The sequence below is a fragment of the Sorex fumeus genome, unplaced genomic scaffold (genome assembly GCF_029834395.1).
Source record: "Sorex fumeus unplaced genomic scaffold, SorFum_2.1 ptg000034l, whole genome shotgun sequence".
Lineage (NCBI taxonomy): Eukaryota > Metazoa > Chordata > Mammalia > Eulipotyphla > Soricidae > Sorex > Sorex fumeus.
In genome coordinates this window covers 24,932,832-24,959,454 of record NW_026606091.1, presented here as the reverse complement: position 1 = coordinate 24,959,454, position 26,623 = coordinate 24,932,832, and the positions used below count along the sequence as shown (strand labels likewise).

The 26,623-nt window shown below is 38.9% G+C and overlaps 1 protein-coding gene across 1 annotated transcript in view; it reads right to left on the bottom strand.

The window, feature by feature from the left end:
• Positions 1 to 26,623, bottom strand: part of LOC130026586 (phospholipid-transporting ATPase FetA-like) — a 157,221-nt gene that overhangs the window by 68,751 nt on the left and 61,847 nt on the right. The window contains exons 2-9 of the mRNA XM_056117430.1: positions 17,947 to 18,060; positions 17,008 to 17,106; positions 15,042 to 15,103; positions 10,012 to 10,084; positions 9,076 to 9,146; positions 6,570 to 6,652; positions 4,939 to 5,097; positions 2,652 to 2,740 (exon numbers count right to left, since the gene is read on the bottom strand). Of these exons, the coding sequence (XP_055973405.1) occupies positions 2,652 to 2,740; positions 4,939 to 5,097; positions 6,570 to 6,652; positions 9,076 to 9,146; positions 10,012 to 10,084; positions 15,042 to 15,103; positions 17,008 to 17,106; positions 17,947 to 18,060 (750 nt within the window). The remainder of the gene's footprint in view (positions 1 to 2,651; positions 2,741 to 4,938; positions 5,098 to 6,569; positions 6,653 to 9,075; positions 9,147 to 10,011; positions 10,085 to 15,041; positions 15,104 to 17,007; positions 17,107 to 17,946; positions 18,061 to 26,623) is intronic.

The window sequence follows — 26,623 nt, the reverse complement described above, 5'->3', positions numbered from 1 at the left end:
AAATTCCTCAAGAAGCTAAGGATAAAACTGTCATAGAATCCAGCAATCACACTTTTGGATATAAATTCAAAGAGTACAAATAATAGTGAAAATATGTATTCGATATGCTAAACACAGTAACAACAAGTTTCACAATGTTACTGGGCCTGCTCGAGCAAATTGATGAACAGGAGGACAGTGACAGTGACAGTGACAGATGAAAGCAATTGAAGTGCTATTGATAAATGATTGGATGATGATGTGGTACTATGGAATACTATTTGACTATAAAAAGATAAAAATTTTGCAATTGCAGCAAAGTGGAAGGGAATTAAATGAAGTGAAACAAGTATGAATGAAAAGGATAAATACTGGATGATGTCATTTATATGTTCAATATAAGGATAGAAAAAATAGAAAGCTGTGGACAGTGATATTAGAACTAAAGTTACCTGAGGAGGAGGGTGTAGATAAGATGGGAGGTTATGATTTAAAAAGTCATAAAATTTTATGGGGAGAGAGAGGGCAGGAGAGAAAGGAAGCATATACGTCTTTTCTCTCCTGATCCCCGTCTCTCAGCCCTTAACTACAGGAGACTGAAGCCCATGGGCTTTGGTGACTCCATTATTGAGAAATAATTATTTGATGGCTAGTGTTGCTGTATTTGTTACTTCCTTTCTCATTTGCTATCATTTTGTTACATACATGCTGATTCTTTTCCCATTTCCTTTCTTTTCCCCTGGGAAATACAATGAATAAATTAAAAATTTTGGTATAAAAAATTCATAAAATTTTGAATTTGGAGGCATGAAACTGCTTGGTTATACAAAGAACTGAAGAAACAAATCATTCATATCTAAAAAAATAAAGGGAATAGCTATATGTTTGGATGGAAATAATTATTGTTCATTTTAAACTTATCAAAATGGATTATTATCTGTTATAGTGCTTTTACATTTTCATTTCTTAGCAGCTGAAAATGTTATTTTCCAAGTGAAATCTCATAGGACATGTAAAAGGGAAACTTCTCTTTTGGAAGCAGTAACATAAGAATGAGGAGACCAGAACAAAGCTCATTTAATTTCCTCTATTCTTCCTAAAGTAGACCTTATGTTCCTCTAAGAAAATGGAGCTAGAAAATAATCTACTTAAGTAAGGTGTTAATATGGTTAATTGTGACTAGTTTATTAAGGTCTTATTCAAGTGGTCATGAGTAAAACTAGTTATGATAAAATACAAATGTGTCTTAATTTCTAAAGCAGGATCCTTGGGACTGGATAGAACAGGGGGCAAGGTGCTTGTATGAGACTGACCTACATTTTGTTTGTTTTGTTTTGTGGCTGCACTAGGTGATACTCAGGGGTCACCCCTGGCTCTGCACTCAGGAATCATTCCTGACAGTGCTTGGGGGATCATATGGGATGATGGAATTGAACCAAGTCTGTCTCATGCAAGGAAAGTACCCCACCCTCTACTCTATCTCTCCAGTCCCTAGACTGACACAACTTTAATCCCTAGTATTGCATGTGGTCCCCCCAAACACTGTCAGGAGTGATTCCTGAGCATAGAGCTAGCAGTAAGTCCTGAATATAGCTGGGTTTGGCCCATCCCCACCCCCAGCAACCCAAATAATAAAAAATAAGGAAGGGAAACTGAGGACACTGCTGATGGGAAATGTACACTGGTGAAAGGATGGGTATTGAAACATTCTATGAGAAACTCAATCATAAACAACTTTGTAACTGTGTATCTTATGGTGATTCAATTGAAAAAAAGACCAAAATAAAAATAAAGCAGGCATCCTTGCTCCATTATGCTGTCACTAATCAATGCACTAAATTTTAAACTGTAAGTAGTCTTTGTAAGAGAGGTATAAAGATTCCCTTATAAATAGCTGTGTTCCAATGGTGTACTATGTAGCCGTTAGAAAAGATGAAGTCATGAAATTTACATAGAAGTGGTACTACATGGAAAGTATGTTAAGTGAAATGAGTCAGAAAGAGAGGAATAGACATAGAAAGATTGCATTCATCTGGGGAACATAAAGTAACAAAATAGGAGACTAACACCCAAGAATGGCCAAGATTAGTACCAGGAATATTGCTCATGGCTTGGAGGCCAGCCACACATGCTAGGGGAAAAGGCAGCTCAGAGAAGGGAGCACCAAATAAAGGGTGTTGGGAGGATCCTCCCAGAATGGGAGACACATGCTGAAAGTAGACTATAGACCAAACGTGAGTGCCATTCAATACCTCTTTTGCAAATCACAACACCCAAAAGGAGAGAGAGAACAAAAGGGAATGCCCTGCCACAGAGGCAGGGTGGGATGAAGGGGATTGGGGGTGGGAGGGATACTGGAATCCGTGGTAGTGGGAAATGGGCACTGGTGGAGGGATGGGTATTTGATCAGTGTATAATTAAAACCCAAACACAAAATTTGTAAGTCTACAACTGTACCTCATGGTTTGTCACTAATAAAAATTAAAAAAAAAATGGTTGTGTTCTTTCCTGCTTTAGCAATAGAATGTGGCATCCTAAAACTGCTTGAAACTTAGGAAAGACCTAAATTCCAAGACCTAATTTACAATTAATCACTGTAAATTCCAGTGATTACAATGGAGGTAGGAAAATGTATCTATTTATAAAGAGACAGAAAAAAATCTTTAACTTACCCAGAGAACAAGGGTATTCATGAGATGGTCCATGTGTGTTCGTTTAAAGGCGCAACTTCCACTATTCTGCATTAATTTAGTGTCTGGCCCTAAATAAAATAGGGAAACATCAACTTTTATAATTATTGAATATATCTATAGTCTTGAAATTGAATCAAAATGGACTTTGTGGCTACCTAATTATTTTCAATGCCAGACCTTGGAGGAAAGGCTCATAGTTGATGGCAATAAATCAAATAACTTTAAATGCTTCTAGGAATAATTACTATTATTGCAAAGTACATAAATGCTGATACCTATCTTTGTGGGTTGGAGTGATAGCACAGCAGATAGGGCATTTGCCTTGCATGTGGTTGAACTGGCCGACCCAGATTCGATTCCTCCACCCCTCTTGGAGAGCCTGGCAAGCTACCGAGAGTATCTCGCTGGTGCGGCAAAGCCTGGAAAGCTCCCATGACATATTCGATATACCAAACACAGTAACAAGTGTCAAAATGGAGTCGTTACTGGGCCCGCTCGAGCAAATCAATGAACAACGGGAGGACAGTGACAGTGACAGTGACCTATCTTTGTAGCATCTTGGAGTCTAGTCTTTTACATAGAGTTAAATCAAAACAGGAACCACAAGCTTCTCCCTCGTTTATCAGCTGGTTTATTTGGCTTAAAAAAAAGACTCTAGCTTCTTCTGAGAAAATTCACTACTTGATAAGGCTACATTTAAAATTTCTAAATGAGAATGAGAAAAAGGAAATGAAAATGAAGTGACTCCCCCAAGGGAAGCTGAGACTTCTCTGGGACTGAGAGACAGAGATTCTGCATTTCTTTACGACATGCAGAAAGTAGAGGTTTTCACAATACTGTGTATTGAGTATTGGAAATTATTGACCAAAGATGTTGCTGCAGAGAAAATTTAAGAGGTTTAGAAGAAAGTGTAAATAGCAATTTCTCTGGCCTCTTTCCATTCCTATACATACTATAGGAAACCTCAGCAGCCGGAAACCTCCAGAACTCAACCACTGCCTTGCTCACGACCGTTATTCACATGCTTGGGCTGAGCCTCACCCACAAGTGAACTTTTTCCTGGACCACGTGGCAGTGAAACTTCATACTGCACACCCTACCCCATACTCTAAGAGTATCGCACTGCATTTGATGGGATTCAAAGCAGAAGGCAAACAACTTTAGAGGGGAAATATTATATTATTTCAGTTCTGCTTTGGGGCAGGGATTGGGGTTTGGGATGGCAACACCTGAAATGTGGTGAGAAGGTGTAATGGTGGTGGGATCAGTGTTTGAATATTAAATGCAATCAAATATTGTGAACTACTTTATAAAATAAAAAAATGAAAGAATTATGGTTTGAAATGCTATTTTAAGAGAGGCCACTGTTAATGTTCCAGATGTGCCTTTTCTCTGGCATGAACCTTTCGTGTTTTTTTCCATATTATTCACTATAATGATCTATGTAACCATTTTCTTATGTAATTCCATGTTTCCTCTCCCCTTCCACACATTCACCTTTAATATGTTAATTAATTTTTCTTCTTTATGCATATATACTATTCTTGTGACCAGGTATAACTGGAAAGGCTCATGCATGCTTTATGGTCTTAGAACATAAACCTTTCACTAACAAGGGCAGAGAGTTGATATGCTGGCAGTTCATTTTTTTAGAAAAAAAGAAACTATTTCTTTTTGGGGGTCCCTGAGCAATGCTCAGGGGGTCCTACGGCTTCTTCTTGTGATACTTGGCCAACCTGGCTGACTGATTTAGTGCTCAGACAGGTGTTGATGCATGGTGCTTGGGTCCAGTGGTACTGGAGATCACCAAAGCTACACACTGCATATTGAGCAGAGTAGGAGGTATGAATTGCTGAGGACTGAACTCAGGGTCTCTGGCATGCAAGGTATGCATTTCAGTCCTATGAGTTATTTCCCTGGCTCTTATAAGATGTTGTTCTTAAATTATTCATATATTCACCTATCCATTCATTCAACACTACATTCCTTATCTCTTTGTGTATGTGTGTATATGTGTATGCGTGTGTGTGTGTGAGTTTGTGGTATCAGGGATTAAGTCAGAGTCTTACATGTTCAAGAAATATATTCTACCATTGAATGACATTCCTGGGCTCCTCCCTTTCTAGCTATCTCAAAATCAGAGGGTTATGATATACCTACACATCATTTATGTATCATAGACCTACTAATCACAATATCATAAACACCATAAGTATGTATCATATACATGCAATTTATATACACGCTCTGCTCCGGGGAGTCATACCAGTGAAAATCACCAAGCCATAGCACCAATTTGTGTTCCTGATGATGCAGCCTCGGAATACCATTTTGTCATAGTCCAGGTAGTAGATCTTTCCCTTATAATTCAGTGTTCCCATGAATCTGTCCAACTTGTTATTGGGAGCCTCACAACTCACTTCACCTGAAGAAAAATTAAAAATAAAGAATCCTGATACTGTAATTTCAGGCTTTTTCCCCACAGGAAGCTTAACATAAAAAGGAAAGAACATCCTTTTTTCAAAAATAATATACATATTTTTCCTATCCTCTATTAGTAGCTTCCCAATTTCACCTGCCTGGTTTCTTCAAGTTAGACAGACAAAAATAAAAAGTAACTCTGCAAGTCTCAAGTATCATGCAGGGAGAGAAAAATCAACATGACAACTTATCACTACCAGGTCATATGAGCTCTGAAATTGGAAACAATTTTTTAAAGCATCTTAAAGAGGGCGTTCTCCTTACAAGTGGCCAACATGGCCGGCCCGAGTTCGATTCCTCCGCCCCTCCCGGAGAGCCCGGCAAGCTACCGAGAGTATTCGATATGCCAGACACAGTAACAACAAAGTCTCCAATGGAGACGTTACTGGGCCCGCTCGAGCAAATCGACGATCAATGGGAGGGCCTTAAAGAAAACCTTATTTCCATTTGCAAAATGAGAATAATTGGACTTTATCCTAATTAGTAAGGTAAAACAGGCTCTTCATAATTATATATACTAGGAGGCTAAGTAGTAAAACTCACCCATTGACTAAAACTGTTATTAACTTTCTTGAAGTATATCCCCCCAATTTTTCTCATACATATACTCATAAACATGTTTACAAAAACAAATGTATATTACAAAGACCATGCATCATTTATTATAATCTGAGCCCTCTTATTAATATGCTATAAGTTTTAGGTCAATAAACTTGCATGTTATTTTTAGTTGGTTATATAGAATCCACTGTCTGGATAGTACTTATTTTAACTAGTCTATTTTTTCTTTTTTTGTAAAATTTATTTATTGAATCACTGTGAGAAAAGTTACAAAACTTTCAGATTTAAGTCTCAATCATACAATGATCAAACACCCTTCCCTTCGCCAGTAATTATTTTTCACCTCCCCCACATCCAATGCCTGTGAGGCAGATGATTTCTACTTAACTCTCTCTCTACTTTGATTACATTCATTATTTCCACAAAAGACACATCATTATTGTTTGGAGTTTTCCCCCAACAATCAGAACTGCTGAAAAGGCATTGTGAAATAATTTGTTTTCTATTGCTGGCTATGTAAACCATATGATGCGCAATAGTGGCCGCACGATTTTGAATTTCTGATATTTTACTAATTAACTCTGTAGGGATTTCTGCCAAGAGCCGGATAGTTACGATATTGGTTCCTGTGCATCTGGTGTCATGGCTGTGCCGGAGAGCCGTCGTGGGGGGCAACTCGTGGCCTCGGTGGGGCGTGAAGGACGAGTTGGTTCTGCACCCCCATCCCATAAGGCTGCAGTTGCCCCGTCAATTCTGGCTCATACCTGGCTGTACAATAAGCTCTGAGGTGGTAACTAGTCTATTTTTCTATTAAGAAAAAAAATTGGTTGAGCAAACTTTTTACCTAAAACTCACCATCAAAGGCAGATAGCAGCTTCATGTCTCCTTCCAGTTCAGTAGTAACTGTGGTGGCTTGTCTCACTTTCAGGTTGGTTTCGCTAGAGTAAAGGACATGCAGTCATCATTACAGGGCACACACACAACCACAGCAAAGGTCCTCGTTCCCTTACTTCTTGGGATTTTACAAAGTGGATGTTGCCAATAGAGATTGTGATATAGGGTTAAGCTATAAAAGGTAGGTAGAGTCATTCCCGCGGTTCTCTCAAGGATAGTACTATATGCAGAAGCTATAAGAAGGCTGAGTGCTAACCCAGTCACTCTCTTCTCTTCCCTGCTCTCACTTCTTGTTAATTCACTACCAATAATTCAATCAGCCCACAAGATGTTGCTGGTCACATGCTTTGGAGAAAACTGAAGAGATGTCACAAAAACAACATGAAGCTGGAACCTTCATCAAGAATAAGGAACAGATTCCCAGAACCTGCACACACTGCAAATGGACATGTCAACAAGCCATTTATTGAGACAGGTATGCACAGGAATATTCATTTCAAAACGCTTGTGGAGCAGGGGGCGACTTCCCCATCCCCCTATTCTTCTGGCAGTCACACCCATAAACTGCCTCTGGCACCCTATAAGCTCATAAACAGCCATTATCTAGAGACTCACAAATAAATCTCAGAAGAGAGCAACAAGCTGCAGAGATTCCTTTGGATCCCAAAGTCACCATCCAGTTAAAACCAACCCTCGCTGTATCACCCTATTTAAAATTTTAGAATTCAAGAGATGCAGCAGTGAATCCGGAAGACAGCAACTCGCCAGAGATCTCTCCGGACCCCATGCCAAACTGATTTCACTGGAGCTCCTCACATGGAGCAGATGTCCCCTCTCCACCCACTACAGATGAACCCCTGGTGGCCACAAACTTTCAGAAGAAAATCCCAGGTATGCAGGAACAGGCTCTGAAGATGCCAGGCCACATGGTGGTGGGGATGGTTCATCCTTTCCTGTCTCCCAGCCACTTTGGGGTCCTGGTGCCCACAAACTGCCTCTGGGCCATATTTAAGCACACCACTGGCCTTGATTCAGAGACTCACAAATGAATCTCAAAACTGATTAGCTCCTTACAGAGATCTCTCTGGACCCCAATCATTTACATATTTAGAATTTTAGGAGCGAGCAGCTGCTTTTGTGACCACGCAAAATCTCATGATATTCATAAGAATCAGTAGAAAATAAATTATCTAGAATCTGCCTGTGGCAGAGAGGCTTGAATGGTGGTGAGAAAATTCGAAATAATGCTGTTGGGAAGATGTAATAGTGGTGGGAAGGTGTAATGGTGGTGAGATTGGTGTTGTAATCAATGTGAACAACCTATGAGAATTAAATTTAAAAAATTTAAAAAATCAATAAAATTTTAGAATTTGCAGCCATGTGACATCTCAGATTCGACACCACTGATGTGCCAAGAGTAGCACACCACATTTAATTGGGTATAAAGTAGAAGGCAGTCGACCTAATTAAATTTTTTTTTTTGCACACAGAGTCAATCTGTAACAACATATTAGTAATCTCTTATACAAGGACTTAATGGCTCCAGGGTGAGATACAACAATCTTAACACACTTTCTCTTAAGGAAACTTTTTAAGATCATTTTTAGCAGATTATTCATAACAAGCAATACAAAATAAATTATTTAGATCCTGCTTTGGGGACAGGGTGGGGGTGGTGGAAATTTTTGGAATAATGATGGTGGGAAGGTGTAATGGTGGTGAGATTGATGTTGGAATAATGAATGTAATAAGTTACTGTGAAAATTTTTATTGAAATTTTTAAAAAAGATCTTGGTACTTGCATGTTAATGCATTTCGACTTTTTAATTTACTTTTTGATATACATTTACAAAGTTCTTGGTTGGGTTTCAAACATACAATGTTTCAACACCTGCCCCTTCACCAGTGTACATTTCCCCCAACAGCTGTCCTCAGTTTCCCTCCTGCCGCACCCCCCCACCACCAGCTGCCTCCATGGCAGGTACTTCTCTCTCTCTCTCTCTCTCTCCTCCCCCTCCCCTTTTGGGAATTATAGTTTGATGCATTTCTACCTAAAATCTTTTACAGAAAACATTATTTGGTCAGTAAATAATTTCCTTATGTCCATCTCACTCGCTTAAATATCGGGACCCTACTCTGAAATGTTAAAGTTCTATTAATCTCTTTCCTGCCACTCAGCACTATTGAATATAACCAGAATGTTTGAAGTTTAGAGATGTAGACTCTGGAGTATATTTGCTGAGTTTGCACCCAGTAGATGCTCGATTTATTGATGTCAAGAGCTCAGCCATAGACTTGAGGTCCTAAAAGTCTGACTTATTTTCTCTTATCCAGATATTTCTAGCGTTTTCAGTTCATACCACACAATGTCCATCTGGGAATAAAATTCATTCTCTGCGTCATGTTAGTGGGAAACCATTCTAAATTGAGTCAACTATCTTAATGACTATCAGGAGGGTATACTCACCCATCCAGTTCTGCTGTTTCTATGTACGTCAGGCCATAGGGCTCACTGCTAGAGAGTAGAAGGATATCAGCCTGTGGTCAGAAAAGTCAGAGAAGATAAGAAAAGAAAGACTTTCAACATGGTGTTGTGATAAAAACAATTTCCTAGTAATTGATATTCAACCTCACAACTTTACAGACATTTTATTTTCTTTTCTAGGATTCATCATCATTACTATAAATACCTCTTCCCATAAACTATTTACAATTTATTTTCATTTCTTTAAAAATACTTCTATCACCATGATATCATAAAACTAATCATGACTGGGATTCAGGCATACATTGTTTTAACACCAATTCCTTTACCAGTGCCTGTTTCCCTCAACCAATTGCCCACCCTTTCTGATTTGCCTGACACCTATCAGTATGCCTTTACGAGGGGCACTTAAAAAAAATATATATATATGTATATATAAAACTTTTTGTGCTGTGGCTTACAATATTTTTGTTGATAGGGTTTCATATATAACACTTTACCACCTTTCAGCACCAACTCTTCCCAGCTGAACACTTTCCTCCACCATGGTCATTGCCTCCTCCCTGTTCTATGCCCCAGCCCTCTGAGGTGGTATGTTTCCTACTGAATACCAGTTCTCGTATTCTTTGTTTCCACTATCTTTGGTATTCTTTATTGAACCATTATATCACACATATGAGAGAGATCATTGAGTGTTGTTTCTTTCCCTCTGATTAACTCCAACTAGTATAATTTAACTATAGCTATGGTTAAGAGGTGAATAGGAACAGACTTTTTTTTAATTATAGGAGCTGTTTGTCTCCATATGCAAAGTAAGTCAGATAAAGTTTACGAAAAGCATCAGTAGCAGAAGTGCTAAATGGATTCCCTACTCATTCCAACTGAAAAAGAAAAATCTAGAGTCAGAAAGGTACTCACTGGGACAGGAGAATTATTTTCTAGTTTTATTATATCTCCCACTTGGATGTTCATCCACTTTTCTTGCATTATCCTGTAAGAAATGACTCTTAAATGCTTGGTCTTAGAATGTTTCTGATGTAGTTTTGAAAAATCAGGAAAGAACAAACAAACAAAAACAGCTGAGAAAAAGTTAAGGTATCAGGGGCTGGAGCGATAGCACAGCGGGTAGGGCATTTGCTTTGCACGCAGCCAACATGGCCAACACAGGTTCGATTCCCAGCACCCCATATGGTCCCCTGAGCACCGCCAGGAGCAATTCCTGAGTGCATGAGCCAGGAGTAACTCCTGAGCATCGCTGGGTGTGTCCCAAAAAGCAAAAAAAAAAAAAAAGTTAAGGTATCAGAAGAGGCCCAGACTGGTTTGTGACATATCCCAGTTACAATCAAGAATAGGGCCTACTTCTCTGCATGTCAGGTTGAATTTTCTAAAACTCTATGAAAATATAAAAAAACATAATTATTCATTTGGTAGAAATAATATATGCACATGGCAAAAAGCTCAAATAATCAAGAAAAACATATAAGGAAAAGGAAAAAAATACCCATATTTAGGTTTTATTTTTCAAAGAGAGCTGCTATTAGCATTTTTTGCATTTCCTTCTAGAAAATATCAATCCATGTAATCAAATATAACATATATGTTTAAAAGCTACACAGATACAAACTTATTTCTATTTCAAATTTTAATTTAGCAATATATCTTTTGTTTTGTTTTTGTTTGGAGGCCTCACCTGGTGGGACCATATGGTATGCAAGGCAAGTGCCCTATGCACTGTACTATTGCTCTGGCATGATTTATCCCCCTGAACAGCTCAACAGGCAGGAGCACATGCCTAGCAATCATCTATGCCCAACATTGCATGGTCCCCTCAGGACCACTAGGAGTGACTCCTGAGCACAGTTGGAAATAACTCTTACATACTACATGATGCAACACAAATATCCTCCCCATAAAATCTTTTCATATGGTTATGCTAATTTTATTTACCTAAGTTAAAATCAGGTTACTTCTGAACTCTAAATCCTTACTTCCCATAAAAAGCAATCTTGACGTTGGAGCAGATTTGACAATAATATTGACATTTATTTATTTGTTTGTTTTATGTAGGAGTACTGCTATTTATTCAGCCACAGATTAGCTGATTGAATTGGGCATGAATTCCACCTTACTTTTTTTTCATTTTTTATAATTTTATTTATTGAATCACAGTGAGAGCAGTTACAAAGCTTTAGGGTTTAAGTCTTGGTCATACAATGAAACACCCATACCTTCACCAGTGCCCTTTCTTCACCCCCAACAACCCCAGTAAACCACCATCCCACATCCTCCCCCTACCTGTGGGGGCAGATGATTTCCACATTACTCTCTCTACTTTGATCACATTCAATATTTTGACACCAGACCCACCATTATTATTTGGGATTCTACCCCAACACTCAGATCTGCTGAAAAGGCAACAGTAGACAATTTGTTTTCTATTGCTGGTTATCAATAACATCTGATGTCATGTGGCTGCAGTAGTGGCCGCATGATTTTGAAATTCTGAAATTTTAACACTTAAATCTTGAGGGATTTCTTCCAAAACCTGGTGGGTTCTGAGATTTGTTCCTGAGTCTCTGGGATCATGGCCGATAAACAGCTTGGGAGCCAGAAAGGCCGTTTGTGGGCGGCAACTTGGGGTCTCGTTGGGATAGGGAGGAAAGGGCTGGCTCCACCCCCATCCCGTGAGGCCCCGCGTGTCTCATCACTGAGGGCCCAAACCTGACTGCCCAATGGCCTCTGGAGGATGGTGGTCACTGAGCCACCTAGGGGGAGCAGGTGGAGGGAAATCACCCTTTACCCGTGGGGTGCCTGGCAACAGTAACTTACAGCAGGGTCTGGATGCATTTCTGCCAAAAGCCGCTGGGTTTCGAGATTTGCTTCTGAGTCTCTGGGATCATGGCCATTAAACAGCTTGATCAGGAGCCAGAGAGGCTGTTTGTGGGTGATGACTTGGGGTCTCGTTGGGGTGGGGAGAAAAGGGCCGGCTCAACCCCAATCCCATGAGGCCCCATGTGTCTTGTCACTGAGGACCCAAACCTTACTGTCCAATGGCCTCTTGAAGATGGCAGCCACTGAGCCTCCTAGGGGGAACATGCAGAGAGACAGCACCCTTTCCCCCCTGGGGTGGCCCAGCGATAGTAACCTAGTGTGGGTTCGGATACATTTCTGTCAAAAGCTACTGGGTTCTGAGATTTGTTTCTGAGTCTCTGTGATCATGGCCGTTAAGCAGCTTGATCAGGAGCCAGAGAGATGGTTCATGGGCGGCAACTTGGGGTCTCATTGGAGTGGGGAGGAAAGAGCCGGATCCACCCCCATGACTTTTATTTTCTTTAAGGCAATTCATTTTTATTTCCTCTTGTTTTCCCACTTTAATTGAGGTACCATGATTTAATTCCTTCTTATTTTTCAGTTTCTCCACTTGAGTAGTCCATAAAGCCTTCTTTTTGATTATTAGGATCAAGCAAGATATACATATCACCACAAGCATTTTGTTGTTGCTGTTTTTTTTCCCTGTCTTTTGCTTTTTAGGGGGGCACTGCTGGCAGTGCTTAGGGGTAAATCCTGTCTCTGCCCTCAGAATTTACTCCTGATGTGCATGAAGGACTATATGACACATCAGAGATTTAACCCAGGTCAACTGCATGCATGGTAAGTAAGTGCCTTACCTGTTGTACTATCACTCCAGTCCTACCACAAGAATTTTGGAATGAGCTAGGTCTCTAAAGTAATTCTATTATGTTAAGCACCAAAAAAACCCCTGAAAGTGAAGCACATCTATAGGCTATTAATATTCTGATTTACCTATGAATGAAGTCTTGTTTTCTGTAGGCATAACATGTATGGCCCTTTTGCCAGAGACAAATGTCTGAGGAAACATTTTGTTGTCTCAGAATCTTTTCTAATTATTGGAGAAGGGCCAATTTTGTTTTTCTTCCAGAAAAAAATTCTTTATGAATTCACTCATTTCCAGGGTTCTATTTTTTATGTTCTACTACAAATTATCACGAAAGAGATAATATAAATGTAAGTACTTACTGTGAAATGACTCTTTCATCTTTGTATCTCCTCTTGGTTATCAGGCAGATAAGTATCAACATATTTTCTTATTTTGTTTCTAATTTTCAAATCTGATTAATATTATGAATGGTACTAACTATAAGACTCAAAAAAAGTAATTTGAGGTTTTTAAAAAAATTGTCTTGATTTGAAATTCACTTTTGCTCATTTTTTTTGCACATCCTGCCTGCTATAAGTCTTAGCAGTGAAACATAGAGATAAAACCTACAACATCTGATTTCTAGAGATCTAATAACTAATATTTCATTACAGAAGGAGGTATAAAAACTGTAACCAACTTGTTTCTGGACATTATAATAAGCTCATGTTCCCTCATTATTTAAAGAATTTCATAATTACATATTATATAATAACTACATATTATCTTTAAGTTTGTTTTATTTCCTCACCTTTCTCTTCCCTTTTTGTTGTAGTGATGAGAGGCTTCAGTGTTCAGAGATTTGGTTATAGTGCTTATGGGGAAGGTCACATACTTGGTTGTAGTGTGCCAGAGATAACACATTTTGCTGTAGCACTGGGGACTCTCAATAGCAGAGTCACTGTTACTGCACTCAGGCACGTGGAGTGGTGTTGGAGATTAAACTCCCAGTCTCTTGATTGCAAGGCAGGTGCTTTACTACTGAACTATCCCTGGTCGCCCATAATTACATTTTAAAGTCTAGGTATAACTGTCTTTCTCTTTATAAACGAAGGTTAGAGTTAGAGAAGGCAATGGTTTGACTCCAGAAGACTATTCACATCATATTCTGTTTCATGTAAATTTTATCTTCTGGAGTTCTGTAGCACACTGGGTACTACAAATATTTAGACATGATAGATAAAATAAAGCCAACAAGAAAGTATAAAATAATAATATTGTTATTATTAAAAATGAACACTAAAATAAAATTAAAGTAAGGAACCAACAATGATCAATGTAAATAAACCCTGAGATAATGCTTACAGAGCTGAGTCTGCCAGTGGTGTTATAGTCGGAACTGGGGGACAGGGTATGGGAATGTATGAGAAAGGACCTACAGACTGTGGTTGAGGGTGGGATTTTGTCATTCTGGTGGTATGTACAGTAACACTGTATGCCTATGATATTAATGTCAATGCTATTGTAAATTGTGACATATCAATTAAAAATTAAGGAGCCAGGCAAAAGATGGGACTAAAATCTAATATAGCAAGCATGTTTTGAAACTTTTCTAGACCTTGTAATGGGAAGGAGAGTACCAATTTAATAATTAGTGACTTAAATTTAATTTATTCTTAAATTAGCCCACCGGAGGGAGAAGAGATGAAGTATCTTCAGGTTGCATATTTTAACTGCTGAGTACTGTTACTATTCTGCTGTATGATGTACCATGGTTTAATTTACCAATTTATCCATTAATTTGACTTGCTTCATATTCTTTTGCTATATAAATAAATCTTTTTACATGTTCACCAAAGGAAAACAAAAGAAAGATGATCTGAATAAAGGTGACAATAGAAAGGCCAAAAAGCCATGTTAGAATCCATTAAATCCATTAAATCCATTCTAGAGATAGAGTTCTTCATGCTGGCCAGTACATTAATAAAAATCACTTGCATATGTAAGCTATTAACCACTTTGATATATTGTTTCACTTTAATTTTCACAAGTCATTGTTAGGTAGAGAATAGTATCTCCATTTGGTGAGAATTATAAAGTGCAGAGAGTCTGAGGACACATGGTATGTTTGGGGTATGGTTAGATCTAGAAACAAATAATTTATATGTCCAACCAAAGGTTTTTATCACTGTACTTTTTATCTTCCCAAACACCCAGCACACCAATGATTTAACAAGACGAATCTTTTCCCAGAGTCAGTCCTTCCTAAACCCGTCTCTGTAGGACTTACTTGCCATTCATCAAAACCTGAACAGAACGGTTGTTGATTTGCTTGTCATTTTTGTGCCTTTTCTAAAATTACACAAGAAAATAGACAGGATCATGCACTGAGAAAATGGCTGAAGAAGTCAACACTTTGAAATAATACCCAAAGCTGTTTCCCCTTTTTAAAATTTTTCCTTTTCACTCTCTACCCTCTCCCTGCCCGATGTAGACACTCTGGTGGATAGTGTGGTGCAGGAACATTTTAGGCATAAAACCCTACCATTAACAGTACTGTAAATCATGGAACCTAAAATAAAATTGTGTGGCAGGGAGAAAATACCAAAAGCCTCATTATCTCTAAAAAGCTGGAGAAGATCAGAAAAAGAAAAGAAAACAAAACAAACATGCCCCCCGCCCCCCCCCCCCCCTTACCAACCTCAAAACAGGAAGAAGAGTCTAAATCTTAGCTTTAGGTACTAAAAGTCAAAACCCAGGGGAATGAAAACAAGAAAGTTATTTCTAAAGCCACAGAGGAAAGAGTACAAAATGATGGGAAAGACTAGAATTATATATACCTTGATAGCTACAGGGACAGCAAAATATTCTTGACCATACTATCAACCCCCCACCAATGTAGTGGTCATTAAAAAAATCTTTTATAGGAGGGGCAAAAGGAAAACAGGAATACAGGAATTCTATTCTAAGACCAAGTTGGAGAAAGACAAATAAATACAGGGGATGTTCTAATCTTAGAACTCACACGAATTCACTCTTCTGGTTATAATTACTCCCTGGGAACAGGGTGGGACTGGGAAGGGAACAGAATAAATCCTGTCTTTGTCAGAATATTTATGCAAAAGGGAGAAAGTGGAGGCAAATTGATGGTAAGGGTCTTGGGCACTTTGGTGGTATAGAGACAAAAACTGTGTACTTCAAAACTGTAAGAATTAATACTATTGTAAATATGTCATTCAAACTATAATAAATGAAGATACTGAGTTTGCTAAGGAGGTATGGGGGAACACTGGTGGAAGGACACTGACATTGGTGGTTGGTTTGGAGTTGGCCTGAAACTCCATTATTATGCCTGAAACTCTATATTAACAGCACTGAGGTCAGTGTCCAAATAAATTAAAATAAAAACTAGTACTTCCATTTAGAAAAAGGAACCGAATTCTAAACTGTTAGCAAGTAATCTTGAATTGGCAAGGTTTGGGCTCCTGTTAAAGACAATTGGAGAAGAGGCAGAGGAATAGACATAGAAAGATTGCATTCATCTGGGGAACATAAAGTAACAAAATAGGAGACTAACACCCAGAAAGGCCGAGATTAGTACCAGGAATTTTTCTCCATGGCTTGGAGGTCAGCCACACATGCTAGGGGAGAAGGCAGCTCAGATAGAGAAGGGAGCACCAAATAAAAGGGGCAAAGAGGAGGCTATGCAACACTCACTGGGAACCAGTTTCTCCTTCCAAGGCCAGGAAAGGACTCAGCTTTTACTATGTTTATATTCTAAAACCAGAGGGTACCGAATTGAGCATACCTAATAGAACTGAATATAGGATAAAGAGGAGACAGGAAAGAAAGGAAGAAGAATATTAAAATGGGAAAAGGAGGTAATGTGGAAAGAATGAGAGCAAACACAACAAAAAAAGCTAATAGGGGAATGAAGGGAGAAGTGAATTATTAAAAAGGATTAGTCTTGGGAACATTAGTCTTAGAAAAAGGAAGAAAATCTGGACAAAGAGCTCAAAAAAATGGTGGTGGGGAAAGATAATGGCCTTGCATCACCCCTTTCTGGCCATGGATAGATCACCAATCGTGAGCCTAAAAGGAATGACAGTCTTCAGGGATAAACAAGGAAAGCAAAAAAAAAATGGAAGCACATCTCTTATTCTTTTTCCTGACACTAGGTAGTTTGTGGAAGTCTTTCTTGCCCAATATCCTGACTAGATACAGTGAGAAATTAAAGACCCAGGAAGTCATTTCACCACATCGTCGCTGGCATCTTTCACTGCTGTTATGATTAGCACCACCATTAAGGGTATCACAGTTGTATACCATGCCAAAGAGGAGATCTGGGGAATCAACTGTGAGAGGGAAAGGGTAGAAAAAGTTGAGTCAGAAAGTATAAGGGACAAAGTATTTTCTTGCAGGACAATAGATTTCCTCCCAATATATTTTCCTTATAGCCCCAACCTTCACCACCACTTCTACCTTTATAGATTCCTAAGAAATCCAACTGTCCTAGATATATTCCACTATTGTAGCCTTCATCTCATTTGTTTGCTCCTCAAATGAACAAACACTTCTCAAGAATCAAGGGGGAAGCTTTAAGTTTCCACCTATCTATCTAGAACTCTGCTAAATTTGTCTTAGGGCATTGGGCCATTTCTCCTCTGATAATGAAGGTGCTATGGTGGGGGTGAAGGGTTGTGTGGTTAGACAGAGGAAAACCACATAGCTTCTTATACTACTTCAGCATGAGGTAAAATGAGATAATCTGGTACCTCTATTCCAATTTGGGACTACCACCTTGTCTCTTACTCTAAGCTATTCTCCTTCCTCAGAACTCCTGCATATTAATTTTTACCAGGAAGGTTGAGACCAGGAGGAATAGGGATGCATCTGTGGTTGGGGTAAAGACTCTGTGATCTACTGTTCAAGCTGAATTTTAACAACAGCCATGATGAGGTAGCTTTCCTCCTTGAGATTTGGTGACCTTGTCTTCCTCCTCTTAGAGAAGGGTTGTTTTATCCTGACAAGGAAGGACCATAGCTACACCCGAGGATTGGCTGAGACTCCAGTCATCCATTTTCCTATTTTCTAAGGAGAAAAGACCTTTCTTAGTTTGGGGGGCGGGGAAGGACTGATTACCCTTCCCGATCAGGTAATTACTATACTCTGGAAAAGACACACCAAAGAAATACCTGTAGGATCAGCAATACGAGAAAATATGCATTTGCAATTCTCTGGAACTGTTCAAATAGGTTCAGGGGCAAGAAGTTAAAGAAATTATATCTTGAGGTCTTGATGGTATTGTTCTGTGAATAAAAAGAAAAGCACATTTAAAGGAACCAAAGAGTTTAAAATTGACTTGGTTAGTAGCTTTCTCTACTTTAAAATAATTATTATACTGGCATGGGCTGAGTGAGCAGAAACCTGAAATACATTAACTATGAAATCTAATGAGCTCACTCAGCATTTGTTCAGAAAAGTCAAAGGTCACGCTGATTCTTGTCTCAAGATAGAAATACCAGTACTTCTCTATTAGCTTGGCTACTAGAGTGTTTTCTTTTACTTTTAGCATTAATGCAGAAGAAATATCTCCTTTTCTTTGTTTTTGCTTTGGGTCCACACCCAGTGATGCACAGGTGTAACTTTTAGCTCTGTATTCAGGAATCATTCCTGGTGGGAATTGGGGAACCATATGGCATGCCTGGCATCAAACCTGGCTCAGCTTATGTGCCATCCAAGTGCCCTATCCACTGTCCTACCACTTTAGCCTCCAGAAGCAATATCCTAAGAATGTAGAAATTATATACCTAATTATGAAATCCCACAGTGTTTTATTTGGTTCTTTTGGCAGAGGTGATAAAATACAACCATGTTGAAGTATGGAACTCTGTTAGCAACAGTACTGTAAACCACAGTGAAAAAACTTATATATTTTTTTAAAAGGTGCGCCTTGTAGAGGCAGACTGGTAGGTGAGAGGTAAATATGTGTGTGTGTGTGGGGGGGGGGGATCGGCAGGGTAGGGGTTGGGGGAATTGGTGGCGGGAAGTGTGCACTTGCGAAGAGATTGGTGTTGAAATAATGTATGCCTGAAACCCAATCATGAATAACTGTAATCTCACAATGACTAAATTAAAATAAATTTGTTTTAAAAAGAGGCACAAATTAAAAAAAATAATAAACAACCATAATAAAGGTAGTAGGTTTTGTTTTGGGTTATTGTTTAGTGAGACTGGTGGCTAAAATGGGGAAAATAGAGGCCAAGAATATAATGAGAATGAGTTGTTACAGTTTGGAAAGAGAAAAGGGTATAGGAATGAAAAAAATTAGAGAAGTGGTAGAAAAATGAGTTGTCAGGAATAATTAGTTAAATGTGTTTATTCATTAACTATCCAATATATATTTATTGAATGCCATTTATATGCCAAACATTGTGATATGGATATAGAAACAGAGATGAATGAAATCAGGGCCTCCTTTTTTCAAGAGTAATAGTTTCTAGGCAAAAGAACATCTTTCACAACCATATTTAACTCCCATTAACAACTATACTACTACTAAGTAAGGTAGACATTATTAAGGTCTTTTTTATTGATGAGGGGAAAAAAAGATCAGAGAAGTTAAACTACATGCCTAAGAATGCTGTGTTCAAACTTGGGTCTGTCTGAGATTTTCTGTATTACACAAATAGAGCTTTTTGTACCACAGAACTCCTTATGTAGGTCTAGAAGAGAAAGAGAAAACCTGCTTCCTTGGCCTAACACTGTACATGGTTATCCAGAACCTCTCTGTCAGAAATCATAAACTAATATCTATAAAGCCTACAAATATGCATTACCATATTTAATTTTATATACTTTTAGATATACACATGGCAGAGTGACACATGTATAAAAGCATTTCTTGTAACCAGGAAAGACTAGAAAGAACCTAAATGTCGATTCATAAGGAACCAATTACATAACTATGCTAACACTACATAAACTATGCTAAACACTATGCAGTCAAAAATAGAAAAGAGGGGAAAATAGCTGTTATGAAATTATGGTTATGAAAACATCTCTAGGTCATATTGTTAAAGTTCAGAGTAGTTGAGAAAAAATAAGGACTATATATTCTTATTTGCTTTGTAAGTGAGACAGTGATGAGTACATAAGAAATTCATAAAACTGTTTTTGAACTGGTTAAAAAAAACAAATAAAAATTACTAATCCCATGGGGAGAAAATTTAGACAAGGAGTGTTACAAAATGTTTTTTTTTTTATTATTAGTGAAACACCATGAGGTACAGTTGTAGATTTACAAATTTTTGTGCTTGGATTTCGGTCATACCATGATCAAATACCCATCCCTCCACCAGTGCCCATTTTCCACCACCAGGATAATATCCCTCCTCCCCATCCCCCCATCCCCCCCACCACTGTGGCAGGGCATTCCCTTTTGTTCTCTCTCTCCTTTTAGGTGTTGTGATCAGCAAAAGAGGCATTGAGTGGCGAACATGTTCAGTCCAGTCTACTTTCAACCTGCATCTCCCCTCCTGGGAGGATCCTCCAAACACCCTCCATTTGGTGTTCCCTTTTCTATCTGAACTGTCCTTTCCTCTAGAATACCCGGCTGGCCTCTAAGCTATGGAGTAATCCTCCTGGTGTTGATCTCAGCTATTCTTGGGTATTAATCTCATATTTTGTTATTTTATATCCCCAGATGAATGCAATCTTTCTATGTCTATCCCTCTCTTTCTGACTCATTTCGCTTAGCATGATACTTTCCATATTGTACCACTTGTATGTAAAGTTCATGACTTCATCTTTTCTAACAGCTACATAGTACTCCATTGTGTAGACATACCAAAGTTTCTTTAACCAGTCATCTGTTCTTGGGCACTCAGGTCTCTTCCAGTTTCTGGCTACTGTAAAGAGTGCTGCAATGAACAAACAACTGCAGATGTCACTTCGGCTACACATTTTTGCCTCTCTGGGATATATTCCCAGGAGTGGTATCGCTGGGTCAAATGGGAGCTCAATTTCTAATTTTTTGAGGAACATCCATACTGTTTTCCAAAAGGGCTAAACCAGTCGGCATTCCCACCAACAGTGAAGGAGTGTCCCTTTCTCACCACATCCGCGCCAGCATCGGTTGCTTTTGTTCTTTTGAATGTGGGCCAGTCTCTGAGGTGTGAGATGGTATCTCATTGTGGTTTTGATCTGCATCTCCCTGATGATTAATGATGTAGAGCATTTTCTCATGTACTTTTTTGCCATTCGTATTTCTTCTTTGAGAAAGTTTCTGTTCATTTCATTGCCCCATTTTTCGATGGGGTTGGATGTTTTCTTCTTGTGGAGTTCAACCAGTATTTTGTATATCCTTGATATCAACCCCTTGTCAGATGTGTATTCGGCGAATATTCTTTCCCATTCTGTAGACTGTCTTTGTATTTTGGTCACTGTTTCTTTGGAGGTACAGAAGCTTCTTAGTTTAAGATAGTCCCATTTATCTATCTCTGTTTTCACTTGCTCAGCCAGTGGCGTGTCATCTTTGAACATACCATTAGCCTCAATGTCATGGAGGGTTTTGCCAACTTTGTCTTCAAAGTACCTTATGGTTTCTGGTCTGATGTTGAGGTCTTTAATCCATTTTGATCTTACCTTTGTACATGGTGTTAGGCAGAGTTATGAGCCCATTTTTTTGCATGTAGCCGTCCAGTGATGCCAGCACAATTTGTTAAAGAGGCTTTCCTTACTCCACTTCACATTTCTTGCACCTTTATCAAAGATTAGATGATCATATGATTGAGGGGAGATGTCAGTGTATTTAACTCTGTTCCATTGGTCTGCAGTTCTGCCTTTGTTCCAGTACCATGCTGTTTTGATTATTACCGCTTTGTAGTAAAGTTTGAAGTTAGGGAGGTTGATTCCTCCCATTTTCTTTTTCCCAAGAATTGCTTTAGCTATTCGTGGGGGCTTATTGTTCCATATAAATTTCAGGAGTGTTTGCTCCATTTCTTTGAGGAATGTCATGGGTATCCTTATAGGAATTGCATTGAATTTATACAGTGCTTTCGGTAGTATTGCCATTTTGACAATGTTAAGTCTCCCGACCCATGAGCAGGGGATGTCTTTCCATTTCCTCATGTCCTCTTTTATTTCCTGAAGTAGCGTTTTGTAGTTTTCTTTGTACAGGTCCTTTACTTCCTTAGTTAAGCTGATTCCTAGGTACTTGATTTTCTGGGGCACAATTGTGAACGGGATTGATTTTTTCATATAGCTTTCCTCTCTCTCCCTGTTTGCGTATAGGAAAGCCATGGACTTTTGGGTATTGATTTTATAGCCTGCAACTTTACTACACAAGTCTATTGTTTCTAGGAGTTTTTTGGTGGAGGTTATTGGGTTCTCTAAGTATAGTATCATATCATCTGCGAATAGTGAGAGCTTGATTTCTTCCTTTCCTACCTGAATGCCCTTAATATCTTTTTCTTGCCTAATTGCTGTTGCAAGTACTTCCAGTACTATATTGAACAGCAGTGGAGAGAGTGGGCATCCTTGTCTCGTCCCAGATCTTAGAGGGAAGGCTCTCAGTTTTTCGCCATTGAGGACGATCTTGCTGTAGGCTTGTGGTAGATGGCTTTAACTATGCTGAGGAAAGTCCCCTCTATACCTATGTTGGCTAGGGTTTTCATCATAAAGGGGTGCTGGATCTTGTCAAATGCTTTCTCTGCATCTATTGATATGATCATATGCTTTTTATCTTTTCTTTTGTTGATATGATGGATTATGTTGATTGATTTCCGAATGTTAAACCATCCTTGCATCCCTGGGATGAATCCTACTTGGTCATGGTGTATGATCTTTTTGATGAGTAGTTGGATTCTATTTGCTAGTAGTTTGTTGAGGATCTTTGCATCTGTGTTCATCAGGGATATCGGCCTATAGTTCTCTTTCTTTGTGTTATCTCTGTCTGCTTTTGGTATCAGTGTGATATTTGCTTCATAGAAACTGTTCGGAAGTGTATTTGATATTTCAATTTCATGGAAAAGCTTAAAGAGGATTGGGAGTAAGTCTTCTTTAAAGATTTGGAAGAATTCACTGGTGAATCCATCCGGGCCAGGGCTTTTGTGCTTGGGGAGACTTTTTATTACCATTTCAATTTCCTTGATGGTGATAGGTTTGTTCAGGTATTCCAGGTCTTCTTGGTTCAGCCTTGGGAGTCTGTAGGAGTCTAGGAATTTATCCATTTCCTCGAGCTTTTGATGTTCCGTGGCATAAAGCTTTTCAAAGTACTCCCTGAGGATCCTTTGAATTTCTGTAGTTTCTGTTGTTGTGACCCCCTTTTCATTTCTGATTCGGGTTATTAGGGTTTTCTCTCTCCCTTTCTTTGTGAGTTTTGCTAGGGACTTATCGATTTTGTTAATTTTCTCAAAGAACCAGCTCTTGGTTTCATTGATCTTTCGGATTGTTTTCTGGGTTTCCATCTCGTTAATCTCTGCTCTGATTTTTATTATTTCCTTCCTCCTGTTAGGGTTGTGCTCCTTTTGTTGGTCCTTCTCCAAGTTCTTAAGCTGTGAGGTTAGTTTATTTATGTGGGCTCGCTCCTCCTTTCTGAGGAATGCTTGTAGAGCTATAAACTTTCCTCTTAAAACCGCTTTTGCTGTGTCCCATAAGTTTTGGTAACTCGTGTCCTCATTTTCATTCGTTTCTAGGAATCTTTTGATTTCCTCTTTAATTTCCTGTCTAAGTCACTCGTTGTTTAATAGCGCACTGTTTAATTTCCAGGTGTTTGATTTAGTTTTCTGTTTTTGTGTGTGATTTACTTCTAATTTCAGCACATTATGGTCTGAGAAGATTGTTGATATAATCTCTATCTTCTTAATTTTATGGAGGCATGTTTTGTGGCTCAGCATGTGGTCTATCTTGGAGAACGTTCCATGTACGCTTGAGAAGAATGTGTATTCAGCTTTTTGTGGATGAAGTGTCCTGTATACATCTACTAAGTCCCTTTCTTCCATTGTTTCCCTCAGATGAAGTATGTCCTTGCTAAGCTTGAGTCTGGTTGATCTATCAAGAGGTGACAAAGCGGTGTTGAAGTCTCCCACTAGTATTGTGTTGCTATAGATGTCTTTTTCCAAATCTATGAGTAGTTGTTTTAAGTACTTTGCTGGTCTCTCATTAGGTGCATATACATTTATTATTGTAAGTTCTTCCTGTTGTACAGATCCTTTGATCAATAGGAAATGGCCTTCACTGTCTCTTATGACCTTCTTCACTCTGAAATCTATGTGGTCTGATATTAGGATGGCTACCCCAGCTTTTTTCTGGGAGCTGTTTGCCTGTAGGATTGTTTTCCAGCCTTTGACTCTGAGTCTATGTTTGCTTTGACTATTGAGATGTGTTTCTTGCAGGCAGCAGAATGTTGGGTTCAATTTTCTAATCCATCCTGCCACTCTATGTCTTTTAATTGGTGCGTTTAGCCCATTGACATTGAGAGAGATTATTGTTATGGGATTTTGTCCCATTGTTCTGTTGAAATGTGGTGTATTTGAGAGGCCTGTCTTGCCTTAAAGTAGCCCATTTAGTTGTTCTTGTAACCATGGTTTTGAGTCTATGAAGTTCCTGAGCTGTTGTTTTTCTGTGAAACTGTGTGTTGTTCCTTCTATTATGAATGAGAGTCTCGCTGGGAAAAGTATTTTTGGAGAAGCATTTATTTCATTGAGTTTTTTCACTATGTTCCACCACTGTTTTCGGGCCCTGAGGGTTTCATCAGAAAAATCAGCTGTGAATTTTAAGGATGCTCCTTTGTAAGAGATTTCTTTCTTCGATCTTGCTGCTTTCAGAATTTTGTCTCTGTCTAAGGTTTTGGTCATTTTGATCAGGATGTGTCTTGGAGTATTTTTATTTGGATTTCTTCTAGCCGGTACCCTTCGGCCTCCTGGATGTGGTCACAAGTTTTCTTCAGCTCTGGAAACGTTGTAGCAATGATTTCTTTGACAGTTTCTTCTTCATCAAGGTTTTCTTCCTGTCCCTCTGGGACTCCAATAATTCTTATGTTAACCCTCTTGGCTTCATCACGATCTTCTCTTGCCATCTGTTCTCGAACTGTGAGTCTCTTTTCCATTTTCTGCTCTTTTCTGACAAGTCTCTGAACTTGATCTTCGAGCTCACTGATTCTGTTCTCAGCCGCTGTTACTCTGCTGCTGAGGCCTTCCACTGAGGTTTTCAATTCGGCTACCAGGTTTTTCAGGTCCGACATTTCCGATTGCATTTTCCTCATTTCTGCCTTCAAATCCTCTTGTCTTTTATTGGCATTGGTTTCCATTGTTTCTTTTAGTTCCCTAATCATCCTGAGTAGCTCCATTCTGAATTCCTTGTCAGAGAGGTTGTCTAACGCTATAGTACTGTTGGTGTCTTCTGGGCTAGCCTCGTGAATAAGAAAGTTTGGTGGGCTTTTGCGTTGCTTTACCATTGTGGCCAGTGTGGTTTGGTCCTTCACACTCGCTGTTACTGTTCTGGTTGAGTGAGGAGAGACTGCCAGGAGCCGTTCAGCTTTGTTGCTGCTAGATGCGCCTCTTCTACCTTTCTGAGTCTGACCTTCTCAATCAGGCGTTATTCTTTGTTTTATAACTGACATTGAGTGAAACTTTTGGAGGAGGTGCTATTTACTACTGAGCTTGTATAGCTATTTTCAAACAGGACTTTTGTTGGAAATGGAGTAGGCGAGTGGGATTTTGTTGAATTATAGTAGAAGAGGTGAGAAATTTTTGGTTGGTATTAGGTAACAAGTTGATGAAAAGGATGAAAGGATGAAGGTCCAAATTGCTTGGAGGGAGTGATATACCTGCGGCCGCCGCCCGCCTGGAAGCAGGCCACGCCCACTTTTAGGAGGCCACGCCCCATTCTTAGAGGCCACGCCCCTAGCCAGTCCCAGGCCACTCCCTCCCAGGATCCTGGATGGGGGGCGGGGGCCGGTGGGCTGCTGGGCGCGCCGGTCCCGGAGCTGGACGCGCGCTGGGGTCCGCGCTGTCCTCCGGCGGGGCTCCCAAAATGTTTTTAATATATATCTTTACATTAATATTTTATCAATAATAAATAAGTGTGGAAAAAAACAACCCAATAGCAAGGAACAAGTATCATTAATAGGTAGTTTTTAGAAAAATAAACACTAACGCTTAATTAACAAAGAAATTATTGATTTTACTCAATATTAAGAAAAGATAGATAACAATGCCAATTTTTTTCATCTAAGAGTCTGGAAAAGATGAAAAATATGGATAACATCAAGTTTGGCAGAAATATAAAACTGTATAGTCTGTTATATATAGAAATAAGAAAGACTATCATTTAAAAGACAATCTGGCTGTATGTGTAAAAATTTTTAATATTTTTTTTCAGTCAATTCACTTCTAGGAAACTCTTATGAGATATATTCACATAAATATAAAGTATCAAATGATGGCAAACCCTTGGCACTGAATTAAAGAAATGAGAATGCCAAGGAAAAAAAGGGGGTGGGGGCTGGAAATAACATAAAGGCATTCGGCTGGTCCAGCCCTTTTGGAAAACAATATAGGCATTCCTTCAAAAATTAGAAATCAAGCTTCCATACCACCCCACAGTACTACTTGTGGGAATATATGCCGAGGGTGAAAAAAAGCACAGTAGAAATGACATCTGCACCTGTATGTTCATTGCAGCATTGTTCACAATAGCCAGAATCTGGAAATAATCTTGAGTGCCCGAGAACAGACAACTGGTTAAAGAAACTGATACATCTACACAATGGAATACTATGCAGCTGTTAGGAAAAAATGAAGTCATGAAATTTGCTTATAAGTAGATGGTAATGGAGAGTATCATGCTAAATGAAATGAGTCAGAAAGT